At 37.3% G+C, this 13533-nt stretch overlaps 1 protein-coding gene across 1 annotated transcript; it reads right to left on the reverse strand.

Annotated features, from left to right (window-relative positions):
• Positions 1–12475: 12475 nt before the first annotated feature.
• LOC139036377 (X antigen family member 3-like) lies at positions 12476–12826 on the reverse strand. Its single transcript, XM_070471806.1, has one exon. The coding sequence runs from the start codon at positions 12824–12826 to the stop codon at positions 12476–12478; it is 351 nt and encodes a 116-aa protein (XP_070327907.1).
• Between the last annotated feature and the right edge of the window lie 707 nt (positions 12827–13533).

A 13533-nucleotide genomic window follows, 5' to 3' on the forward strand; every position in this document is an offset into this window, starting at 1 on the left:
CTTTCTGAGACATATTATGATTCCCATACCAGATTACCTTCAATGTTCTGTCCCCCTCTGGATCTGTGGCCAAATTCACTGATTATATCAGTGCTTCAGTGACTGATACCCTTTACTGTATTCTAAACTCTCGGAGAGCAGCAATCACGTGATTTTCATCTTTGAATCCTATGCAATGCACAGCATAATGTCTTACACATCATTCATTCTTGACAATATTTTGCTATGTGGCTCAATTGTCTTGTCATTATGAGCTTGGATAGTACTCAACTATTTAATAAAGTTCAGAAAGTTTAACTTTGTGGATTTAATAGAGAAAATAAAAGAAGTTCCATTTTAAGATTTTTGTAGAATTCAAGATTTGAAATACCACACCAATTCATATAAGAAACAATGAACCAGCATGGAGTACATTATATCTGAAACAATGTAATGTACTTACAGACATCTCATTTCAATAATGAGGTTTCAAGTTATCTGTATATAAACTTTTCATCTAATTTATATGTCATGCAAAAACTGTAATTCATGTAAAGTCTTATGTAAAAGTTCTCTTCATGCAAATTAATATATTTTTTAAATGATGTAATGGAAAAGTAACACTCAGTGAAACGTTGTCAAGAAAAAATAATTAAAATATATCATTTTGCTCCCTGAAATTACTGAAGTAGTTAGAACAGCAATAAGAAACACTGGGAATCTAATTGCAGGATAAATCTTTGGGAGAGTGACCAGGTGGGAAGCAACAAATGGTAGACAGTTTTTTTGAGTGTAGTGATTGTCAAGCACCTGTCCATTTAAGTTATTTTAGTATATAATTAAATTTCCAACTGGTCCATGCTAAAGGAAATCAGTCCTGAATATTCATTGGAAGGACTGATTCTGAAGCTGAAACTCCAATACTTTGGTCACCTGATGCAAAGAACTGACTCATTTGAAAAGACACTGATGCTGGGAAAGATTGAAGGCTGGAGGAGAAGGGGACGACATAGGACCAGATGGTTGAATGGCATCACCGACTCAATGGACATGAGTTTGAGGAGCCTCCTGGAGTTAGTGATGGAGAGGCCTGGTGTGCTGCGGTCCATGGGGTCAGATTCGGACACGTCTGAGCGAGTGAACTGAACTGAATTAAATTTTATTATGGTAAGCATACTTTTATTTTATAGTATTTGAAATTGCATGTATTATATTCTAAATTAAAGTTTATTTCTTTTCTAAAATAATTATATATACAGGTATTAGGTTTATTATTTTATTATATTAGTATATGTTAATACAAATCATAAAACATTTTATTTTAACAGTTAAGAAAACCTCTCACAGGAACTGGTTATTAGTCATTTATATTTCTAGCCACTGAGGTCCCCAGTCTTATTGCCTTCAGGTATTTGTCACAAAACCAAAAATGCAACAAAAACCTGAAGTGTTTGTAATTGCTGTTTTCCTAAACTGTATTACCAGTTGTAGAACACTAAAATTCAAAATTCTTAGCAATTCCAGAAGTATCATTATCATTGAAAATAACTCAAAGAAAGATGCAGTCTTAACTTTACTCATTTTCCTAAAAAACTTAAAAAAAAATCATTTTCCAAACAAAGCACCCTACATATCACTGTATCAAACACAATATTGAGTGTGCTAACAAATTAGAGAAACAAAAATGTAAGCAGGTTTAATAGGCATGCCATGAAAAGCACTGTGGAAATATATATGACAAATCATATAGAATATTCTATTGTCTTTCTAATAATCTATGCATTTATCTTAACCAATATACCATCATTATAAATATTTTGAATACTTTCTTTAAAACTTTCTCTAAACTAATGTAGAAAAACCCTAATAATCTCTCCTAATACTTTTTACAACCATCTCTTTAGAGATTAATGGCCATATTGCTTACCTAGGACAAAATATAATTTAGAATGCATTCTAAATTGTAAAATATAAAAACTCTAAGTTTGAAACTTTGAAAATAATACAAATATTTATTTGTATTCCTATTAGATAGATCAAATTGGCAATAAAATATGTAATAGTCTGAAATCAAGAAATGAAGAAGCAAGAGAAAATGCTTAAAATAAAATGTACATCATCAAAATATATTTATGGAAGTAAGGCCTGATTGTAAATGTCCTACATTCTATATTTAGTTAAAATAAATTTAGTAAAGTTTCTCCCATTTTCAACACAGTAGCCTCTGCATCTGCTCTTAAATAAATGATTTTTGTATAGATAACAGTTATTCCTTATGAATACATGTATTTCATGAATTAAATATGCATTGAGTGTCCACATATGAGCAGGCAGATAGGATATATTTTCAATATTTGCACTTATTTTTGCTATTAGAGTAGATCAATAGAATTAACAACAGAAGACAGATTATCTAAATGTTATTAATACAAGGAATAAATACAAAAAAAGTTGTCACAATCAGAAGAAAAATGTGAATTTTGAAAACATGTAAAAAATTGGAGGCATGTACACAGGTGTGGCATTTGAGTTAACCTTTGAATGATGAGTGGTTTGAAAGGAAAAAGCAGGAGAAGAGCAGTGAAGCACAAAGAATAACAGGAGTCAAAATGAGAGGGTGATATGGCAAAGTAAGATGGTGAGATTGTGGGAAATGAGATAATATATTAACTCCTCACTGCAGTAGCTTTGGAATCAAGTTAAAAAGTTGTCCTACAGAATATATACATTTAATGTGGAGTTCTCAAATACTTTTTGAGCAAAAAGGTTCTCTTTGTAAAAGAAAGATATGCCCTAATTAGGGCTTCTACTAATAGGAAAAGTTTTGGTGAAATGTTAGAAACAGAAAGATCCATCTCTGGGTTTATTTTATCAGTTTCCTTTATTTATTAATTGCTTTTTAGAAAGCATAGTCAGGATCTCTTTGATATCTTGATAGTTCTACTTTTAGGAGACAACACATACACATGCATACAGTCATATGTTTAGATGGAAATTATCCTTCGATATGTACACGTGTATATTCTTGGAGTGATTTAGTCAAATAAGAATATACTACTCTAATTTTGTTTTACTAATTTTATGAATCTTACTTGAATTATAGAAGTTGGTCACTCTCAATGACATCTGTTTTAGTTTTTTTTAATCCCTCTATCATTTCTCTGGCGGAATAAAGATGCAAATCAGGATGAAGGGTATTTAATTTGGCAGCAGCTGTATTTCCTCACATTGTTCACAGATGGGATGCAAACAGCAATAGAAAAAAAAAAAAAAACTAATCTGTAGTTTGGTGAGAAAGTCATATATATTTTAAATTCTTTCAGTACTTTCTTAGATTCACATCAAAATTTCTTTTTGGATATTTATGGCTTCTTGATTTTTGAAAACTCTAATTTAATGATCTAATTTATTTTTTAGTTCAAAATTAGCAATTTGAATGGATAAGCTATATAATTTCAAGGTCTTTCACTTTAAAGGAAGCAATGTTCCTTGATTTTATTTTAACAGACATAAAATACTGAGTTTATTTAACTGTCATCAAACCATTTTAAAAATTTCAAGTTCAAATGATGCTAATACCAGACTGTTCATCCTACCTTTTCTATTAAGGTGTATCTCATTAGATCACCTAACTTGGTTGCAGTTCTGTCAAGCATCCCAATCCCTTCCCACATGTTAATTTCCAGAGAACAATAGTGTTGCTATAGCTTGTAGTTTTTCCCTTCACTCTTCTCTTCCTCACTTCTTTTTAAGATTTCTCTTGATAACTTTGGCCAGTTGCACTTCTCATTCAGTACTATTCTCTTTCCAGTATTTTCAGTTGTCCTGACCACACCTCTGTCTTTACATCCACAATTGCTTCTTTTACCAACTTACATATGTGTGTACATGAGTGCACACACCCTACACACACACACACACCACTGTGGAAGTTAAAAAGAATTCTAAAAAAGGATGAGGTTGTGCCACAGATGAAGCATATATAGTTTCAACTCAATCTTTGTATCTTGTTTTAATTTTCAAATATTTCAAAAATGAATGCTAATTTGGAAAAGAAAATGTTTGCTAAAAGATACAATGAGTTAATGCTCCATACATAACAAAGATAATATAACTTATTCATTAATTCAATTTTAATATAAATATCAATAATGTATTAATTTCATCAACAGCAAATGGGTGGACTTTCTCTTCCACCCATTAGTAGGTTAAAACATTATACATTCTTGGTCATGTTTCTCTCTAACAAGTGAACTCTGATTTCCCTACCCTTGAACCTGATTGGAAACAGGAACTTGCTTAGCTGATAGATACTAAGCAGAATAAAATTGTGTGCCCTTTCGGGTAGGTCATAAAATGCTTTGTAGCGTCTACAGAGACTCTGTTGGCCCTAGTCCTTTAAGAAACATACAAGAGCTTTGATTCTATGTAGAACTTTGGTCAATAGTCCTGACTAAACTTAGCCTCTTAGCCCACTCTGCCAAAACACCAAATATGAGGCAAAAGCCATTTTACTCTAGCAAATCTGCCTATCTGCCAGATAGGTCCTATCAATGGACCTAGTCAATATCTCTAAACATTAGAGAAACATCCAACCCAGGCCTGCTCCAATGTCTGATTCACAAACCTGAGATATAATACAATTTCAAGTATAATACTCTTTCCAGCCAGTAAGTTTGCAGTGGTAGATGACAAGGAAAAAAACTAGCTGCTCCACTGGAGAACTTGATCTCACTCACATTATTATTTTCAAGTATTTTTTTCCCTCATCACATTTTTACCTTTCTAAATTTTATAAAAAGTTCATATAAATTGTCTTTATTTCATCACTATCTACCTTATTTTTTTATCTACTCCTAACATTCATTATGCTATCTTATCAGAGATACCTACTTTTGTCAAATTGAATGTCTCCTCAGTTATTTCAACATCTCAAGGGTTCTTGGTATTCTATACTTTTTCTTATATAAATATTTCTATACTTAAAGAAATTCTTTCTTCACTGTGTTTCTGAGGGTATGCACTATCATGTTTATTCTTCCCACTTCACTAGGCATTCCCTCTCCACTTTCTTTTCCAATTTTTTCTCCTCTTTCTTACTACAAAATGCTGAAGTGCCCACAGACACTCTTGTGCATGATTACTGGAGAGTGGACAGTTCTTAAGTAACAATAAGCATGGCAGTGTATATGAATTGAGATAGAGGGGAAGAATCATTTCAAGTTCTTTTCTTGAAGTTGAGTGTAAATTCATCAGCTGAGAATAACAATGGGAGCAGAGATGGTGAGTGGTAAAAGAGATGATAAAAGGGCAAAATCATTTTCTAAGAAAACAGAGAGAATGAAAGGAAATAGGAATGAAAATATTATTTTGGGGGAGAATTGAGGCCCAAATTTAAAGTCCAGGAACAAATCTATTTGAGATATAGAGTGATAGGGAAATAGAGAATAAAGAGGAAAACCACACAAAATTATGCATGTTTTGCTGGCATGTGGTTGAATGCCAGTAAACAATAATGGTTCAAGAAAGATGGACAGTGAGAAAAGGTCATTATCAAGATCATAAACATTTCTTTTATCAGGATCAATGTCAAGGAAAAAATAAGCAGGGTTTCAGTGCAGTCTACTTTTAAATTTTAGATAGAAATGTAGAAAGCAATTGCCATTCATTTGTGTATAGTCATAAAAAAGCATAAAGTCACGTGCCCATGATAAGGTAGAATATGTAGGAAAAAAGCAACATTTATAGTATCAGCATACATTTTTAACCATCTCTTTTTTTTTTAATTGGGCACTTTTTATTTTATTTTATTTTTTTAATTTATTTATTTTAATTGGAGGCTAATCACAATATTGTAGTGGTTTTTGCCATACATTGACATGAATCAGCCATGGGTGTACATGTGTTCCCCATCCTGAACCCCCTCCCACCTCCCTCCCCATCCCATCCCTCAGGATCATCCCAGTGCACCAACCCTGAGCAACCACCTCTTTAAATAGAGAAACATTAAGCATAAATGAACTGACACCACAAAAAAATCATAATTCTTTGAATAATAAGATTTAGAATGAATTATATCTTTATGATCATTCTCAAATATTAACTTGTTTTAGTAGCTGAGTTATAAAGAACATGCAGCTTGCAGAGCAGCCTGGACCTGTTGCAAAACTTTCTCTCACTCTGGAACACTGTCAAACTAGCAGCTTTGGGGGTTGCTTTATTTTGATTTTAGGAAGAACCTGGTGCAATAGCTTATTCTTCACATTGGAAGGGATACCAAATAAGCTTCAGACCACTGTGCTCAAAGAAATGTTGGTGAAATGGAAAGGTCCTTGAATTTTGAAGGGGTTTATTTTCCATACTTTGATACATAAATATCTTGCCAGTACATCTAAACTAATTGCTACCTGGGAAGAAAAATTTAAAAAGTGAAACTGTTAGTAGTTCAGTGGTGTCCAACTCTTTGAGACACCATGGATTGTAGCCCACCAGGCTCCTCTGTCCATGGGATTCTTCAGGTAAGAATACTGGAGTGGGTTGCCATTCCCTCCTCTAGGGGATATTCCCAATCCAGGGATCAAACTCAGGTCTCTTGCATCACAGGCAGATTCTTTACCATCCAAGCCACCAGGGATGCCTCCAAAGTGTAAGTCACTCAGTCGTGTCCGACTCTTTGTGACCCCATGGACTGTAGCCCTCCAGGCTCTTCTGTCCATGGAATTCTCCAGGCAAGAATACTGGAGTGGGTTGCCATTCTCTTCTCCAAGGGATCTTCCCAACCCAGGACCATTCTTTACCATCTGAGCCACTAGGAAAGCCAACTGCTTCTTAGTACTCACCAATCCAATCAGCCTAATAGCATCACTGTAATGGATCATCACAATATCTTGTGGAAAGGGAAGGCAACTAGGTGTCCTCTATGGACTAAATTACAGCACAGGGCTAGAGAGTTGCTATACCCTTGAGATAGGACAGAGAAATTTTATTACTGAGTGTCAGCTGAAAACAAACTATTTCTGTTAAATGTTATTATAAAAATTAATTTCAAAAAATGACCAATTGCTGCACACCAGATAACAAGGGTGTTTTCATTTGTCCAAGTGATAGAACCATCTAGAATGGCAAATGCGATTTGAAACACCACATTATTAAGTTTACCGTACTCTTTCATTTCTGAAGATCCACATTTTCTGTGCAAGCCAAATAGGCAAGTTGAGTGGAGATGTGGTAGAAATCACCATCCTTGTATCTTTTAAGTCCTTGATAGTGGCACTAACCACTGCAATCCCTCCAGAAATGTGGCATTGATTTTGATTAATATTTGGTAGGTAAAGGTGGTTTTAAAGTCCCTCATAGCTCAGACTGTAAAGAATCTGCCTGCAATGCAAGAGAGCATGGTTCAATCCCTGGGTCAGGAAGATTCCCTGGAGAAGAGAATGGCAACCCACTTCAGTATTCTTGCCTGGAGAATCCCATTGACAGAGAAGCATGGTGGGCTATAGTCCATGGGGTCTCAAAGAGGTGGACATGACTGAGTGACTAACATACACAAAAAGGTGATTTTAGTTGTTTCCACTTGCTCTTTCTTACCAAAAAGGAGCTAATCCCATGGGTCAGAAGACCAGTGTGAGGATTCTGCCAGTTGCTGAGTATTTTCATTCCATTTATAGATGAAAGAAATGTAGAAATAATCGGTGGATGTGTTTGGAGAGCCACTGGGACCACTGTGAGATGTCCATTAATTAAAACCTCATCAATCACTTGACCTCTTTAAGCACATATTATGACTGGACAACCACAGTGATGTTTTGAAGTTTTAGGAATGTGTGTTAGTACAGAGCCAGTGTCCAGCAACTTCCCCCAAAGTCTGATTACTTCTCTCTAACAAATGTATATGGAGAAGGAAATGGCAACCCACTCCAGTATTCTTGCCTGGAAAACTCCATGGACAGAGGAACCTGGTAGGCTACAGTCCATGGGGTCCCAAAGAGTCAGACAGGACTGAGCACATCAGTACAATGAATGTATAGTTAGGGTGGTACTTGGCTTTAGGATCTTTTAGGAAAGGCTCGAGGAAAGACAATACAGATTTGTACCAGTTGTAATAGTGTCCTTCCTTATGGGGATCCAACTTCCCCATATTCAAGGTGATTTGAGTCTATAGACTGGCCCAAGTCTCAGCAAATCACTGAAGAGTTGCTACTCTTCTTTGGTCATTCAAATTAAACTTATGTCCAGTATACCTAGAACTTCTTCACCTGTACAAGTCAAATAAAAATTTAATAAACTACCTACCTATTTATATGGGAAATAGATGGGGAAACAGTGGTAATAGTCACAGACATTATTTTCCTGGGCTCCAAAACCACTGCAGATGGTGATTGCAGCCATGAAATTAAAAGACACTTACTCCCTGGAAGGAAAGTTATGATCAACCTAAAGAGCATATTTAAAAGCAGAGATATTACTTTGCCAACAAAGGTCCATCTAGTCAAGGCTATGGTTTTTCCAGTAGTCATGTATGGATGTGAGAGTTGGACGAGAAGAAAGCTGAGCGCTGAAGAATTGATGCTTTTGAAATATGGTGTTGTAGAAAACTCTTGAGAGTCCCTTGGTCTGCAAGAAGATCCAAACAGTCCATCCTAAAGGAGATCAGTCCTGGGTGTTCATTGGAAGGACTGATGCTGAAGCTGAAACTCCAGTACTTTGGCCACCTCATGCGAAGAGCTGACTGATTGGAAAAGACCCTAATGCTGGGAAGGCTTGGGCACAGGAGGAGAAGGGGACAGCAGAGGATGAGATGGCTGGATGGCATCACTGACTTGATGGATGTGGCTTTGGGTAAACTCCGGGAGTTGGTGATGAACAGGAAGGCCTGGTGTGCTGCAATTCATGGTGTCACAAAGAGTCAGACACAACTGAACGACTGAACGGAACTGAACTGAACCTATTTTATGTGGGTTTCCCAGGTGGCTCAGACAATAAGGAATCTGCTTGCAATGCAGGAGAATCAGGTTTGATTCCTGAGTTGGGATGATCACTGGTAGGAAGAAATGACAACCCACTCCAGTATTCTTGCCTGGAAAATGCTTTGGACAGAGGAGCTGACTGGCTACAGTCAATGGGGGTCCCAAAGAGTAAGACATGACTGAGTGACGAAAAACACACCTCTGCCAAACACACATCTAATTATAATCAATGGACATCATGAGCATCTAGTCTATTCCATAGATCTCTGTGAGTCAGACTATCCTGACAAGAACTTTGTCTCTGCTGTGGGTCAAGCAAATGCATTCATGTTGTCTTTGTAATTAAGTGATGCCACTTGGCCCTGGTAACCTGGGATCTCATTATCCACATCACATTAGGGATTCAGGATTGATGGGAATAGTTCTCACTCTAATTTTTAAGACAGAGACAAACAACCACAGAACACTTGTTGGGTTGCAGGATGGAAAATTTATTTCTCAGAGGCTTGTTGAAAAGTGTATCCTTCTGCACCTTACAGGGATAGTGAACAGGACTTATAGGATAAATTTGCTGTAACACTCCAGAAACACTATGGATGGTGCCTGAAGTCATTAAATTAAAATATGCTTGCTCCTTGGAAGGAAAGCTATGACAAACCTAGATAGAATATTAAAAAGCAGAGACATCACTTTGATAACAAAGATTCATCTAGTGAAAGGGTTTTTCCAGGTGTCTCAGGTGGTAAAGAATCCACCTGCAATGTGGGAGACCTGAGTTGGATCCCTGAGTTGAGAAGATCCCTGAAGAAGGGAACAGCCACTCACTTCAGTATTCTGGCCTGGAGAACTCCATGAATGGCATAATCCATGGGGTCGCAAAGAGTCTGACACAACTGAAAGACTTTCACTTAGTCAAAGCTATGGTTTTTTCAGTAGTCATGTACAGATGTAAGAGTTGTACCATAAAGAAGGATGAGTGCTGAAAAATGGTTGCTTTCAAACTGTGATAGTGGAAAAGATTCTTGAGTGCCCCTTGGACTGCAAGAAGATAAAACCAGTCAATCCTAAGGAAATAAACTCTGAATATTCATTGGAATGACTGGTGATGAAGCTGAAATTCCAATACTTTAGTCACCTGATTCAAAGACCTGACTCAGTGGAAAAGACCATGATGCAGGGAAAGATTGAAGGCAGGAAGAGAAAGGGATGTCAGAGGATGAGATGGTTCTATATCATCAGTGACTCAATGTACATGGATTTGAGCAAACTCCTGTAGATAGTGAAGGATAGGGGAGCCTAGTGTACTGCAGCCTATGGGGTCAAAAAGATTCAGACATGACTTAGCAATGGAACAACAACACTCTAGCACTCCAATACTCTTGTTTTTGGAAGTCTTCTTCTTTAATATATCAAGGGAGTACTAGCATTTCAACTTGATTTACTATAGGCCACTCTTGTCTCCATGTTACCAGAAGTTCAGTTCAGCTCGGTCACTTAGTTGTGTCCAACTCTTTACCATCCCATGGACTACATCACGCCAGGCTTCCCTGTCTTTTAACAACTCCTACAACCTACTCAAATTCATGTCCATAGAGTCAGTGATGCCATCCAACTATTTCATCCTTTGTTATCCACTTCTCCTCCTGCCTTCAATCTTTCCCAAATTCAGGGTTTTTCCAATGAATCAGTTCTTCACAATAGGTGGCCAAAGTTTTGTAGCTTCAGATTCATCGTCAGTCCTTCAAATGAATATTCAGGGCTGATTTTATTTAGGATGGGCTTGCTGGATCTCTTTGCTGTCCATGGGACTCTCAAGGGTCTTCTCCAGCACCACAGTTAAAAAAAAAAATTAATGCTTCTGCACTCAGCTTTCTTTATAGCCCAACTCTCACATCCACTCATGACTACTGGGAAAACCATAGTTTTTACTAGATGGACTTTGGTGGCAAAGTAATGTGTCTGCTTTTTAATATGCTATCTAGGTTGGTCAGGGCTTTTCTTCCAAGGAGCAAGCATCTTTTAATTTCATGGCTGCACTCACTATCTGCAGTAATTTTGGAGCCCAGGAAAATAACATCTGTGACTATTACCACTGTTTCCCCATCTATTTGCCATGAAAAGATGGCACCAGATGCCATTATCTGAGCTTTTAGAATGTTGAGTTTTAAGCCAGCTTTTTCACTCTTCTCTTTCACCCTCATCAAAAAATTATTTTTTTAAAAATTATTTTAATTTTTAAAATTTTTAATTATTATTATTTTTTCATTCATTCTCATTAGTTGGAGGCCAATCACTCCACAATATTATAGTGGTTTTCACCACACATAGACACAAATCAGCCACAGAGCCACATGTGTTCCCCATCCTGAACCCCCCCTCCCACCCCCCCTCCCCATCCCATCCCTCTGGGTCATCCCAGTGCACCAGCCCCAAGCACTTGTCTCATGCATCCAACCTGGACTGGCAATCTGTTTCGAAACATGTATATTATCAAGTGTGAAACAAAAAGTTCTTTAGTTCCTCTTTACTTTCTTCCATAAAGTTGGTGCCATCTGCATATCTGAGGTTATTGATATTTCTCCCAGCAATTTTAATTCCAGCTTGTGCTTCATCCAGCCCAGCATTTCACATTATGTACTTTGCATATAAGTTAAATAAGCAGAGTGACAATATACAGCCTTGATGTACTCCTTTCCCAATTTGGAATCAGTCCCTCATCCCATGTCTGGTTCTAACTGTTGCTTCTTGACCTGCATACAGATTTCTCAGGAGGCAGGTAAGGTGGTGTTGTATTCCCATCTCTTTAAAAATTTTAAACACTTTGTGGTGATCCACACAGTCAAAATCTTTGACATAATCAATAAAGCAGAGTGGATATTTTTCTGGAGATTTCTTGTTTTTTTTTTTTTTTTAGTGATCCAACGGATGTTGGCAGTTTGATCTCTGGTTCTTCTGCTTTTTCTAAATCCAACTTGAACATATTGAAGTTCTTGGTTCATACACTATTGAATCATTGCTTGGAAAATTTTGAGCATTACTTTACTAGCATGTGAGATGAGTACAATTATGCTATAGTTTGAATATTGTTTGGCATTTCCTTTCTTTGGGACTGGAATGAAAACTGACCTTTACCAGTCCTGTGTCCACTGCTGAGTTTTCCAAATTTGCTGGCATATTGAGTGCAGCACTTGGAAAGCGTCATCTTTGAGGATTTGAATTAGCTCAACTGTAATTCCATCACCTCCACTAATTTTGTTCGTAGTGGTGCTTCCTCAGGTCCACTTGACTCTAGGTGAGTGATCACACCATTGTGATTATCTGGGTCATTAAGATATTCCTTTTCTTTGTTTAGTTCTGTGTATTCTTTTTTTTTTTTTTGGGGGGGGGGACAAAACTGCAGAACTTTATTGAATTTTTTGTTTCAAACTAAGTCAATGTTATAGTAGTTTCAGATGCAATATTGCAAGAATTTTAACAGCCACATTTCCAACTCAAGAACAGCCTTGGTGGTTACAGTTTGTCTTCATTCAAATCTGTGGTTGCCCTTCACCTGCTTCTGGTATTTTCTTGGGCTCTGGATCCGGAGGCAGTTCCTTCCCCTCAACATCAGGACCATGCTCACCACCGGTCTTTGGCTCAGGCTCAGCCAGTTCCTGTTGCTCAGCCTCCAGGGCAGGCCCTGGAAGTGCAGATGCAGATGCTCCTTCATCCTCTCTCTCTTGACGAGGTGGATCCTCTCTCTCTTGACGAGGTGGAATGTTCTTTCTTTCAATTTTTGTCTCCTCTTCAGGTTCCTCAACCTCGATAAGTGCCCTGGGATATCCACGACCAACACCTCTTCCTTTAGGCCTGTATGTTGACTTTACTCTCCGACTCATATTTCCCACGCCACCTTCATCTGACTCCCTGAATTTCGCCAACCACTGCCCTAATTCTACAGCCCCAGAACAAGAGCTATGGCAGGTGACCTAGAGGCCCTTCCTCTTTAAAAGTTAAAGACGGCACCGCTTGACCCGCCAAAAGCCCTCTGTGTATTCTTTCCACCTCTTCTTAATGTTTTCTGCTTTTGTTAGGTCCATACCACTCTGTGCTTTATGTGCCCATCTTTGCATGAAATCTTCCCTTGATATCTCTAATTTTCTTGAAGAGATCTCTAGTCTTTCCCATTCTTTCATTTTCCTCTATTTACATTGACCACTGAGGAAGCCTTTCTTATCTCACCTTGATATTCTTTGGAACTCTGCATTCAGATGGGCATATCTTTCCTTTTCTTCTTTGCCTTTAGCTTCTCTTCTTTTCTCAGCTATTTGTTAGGCCTCCTCAGACAACCATTTTGTCTTTCAGCATTTCTTTTTCTTGAGGATGATCTTGATCACTGACTTCTGTACAATATCATGAAGCTCTGTCCATAGTTCTTCAGGCACTCTATGTATCTGATCTAATCCCTTGAATCTATTTGTCACTTCCACAGTATAATCATGAGGGATTTGACTTAGATCATACCTGAATGGTCTAGTGGTTTTCCCTACTTCCTTCAATTTAATTCTGACTTTGGCAATAAGGAGTTCATGATCTGAGCCAGAGT

The sequence above is a fragment of the Odocoileus virginianus genome, chromosome 8 (assembly GCF_023699985.2).
Source record: "Odocoileus virginianus isolate 20LAN1187 ecotype Illinois chromosome 8, Ovbor_1.2, whole genome shotgun sequence".
NCBI lineage: Eukaryota > Metazoa > Chordata > Mammalia > Artiodactyla > Cervidae > Odocoileus > Odocoileus virginianus.

Coding starts and splice junctions, on each gene's coding strand:
- LOC139036377 (XM_070471806.1), bottom strand. CDS start 12,826: ATGAGTCGGAGAGTAAAGTCAACATACAGGCCTAAAGGAAGAGGTGTT.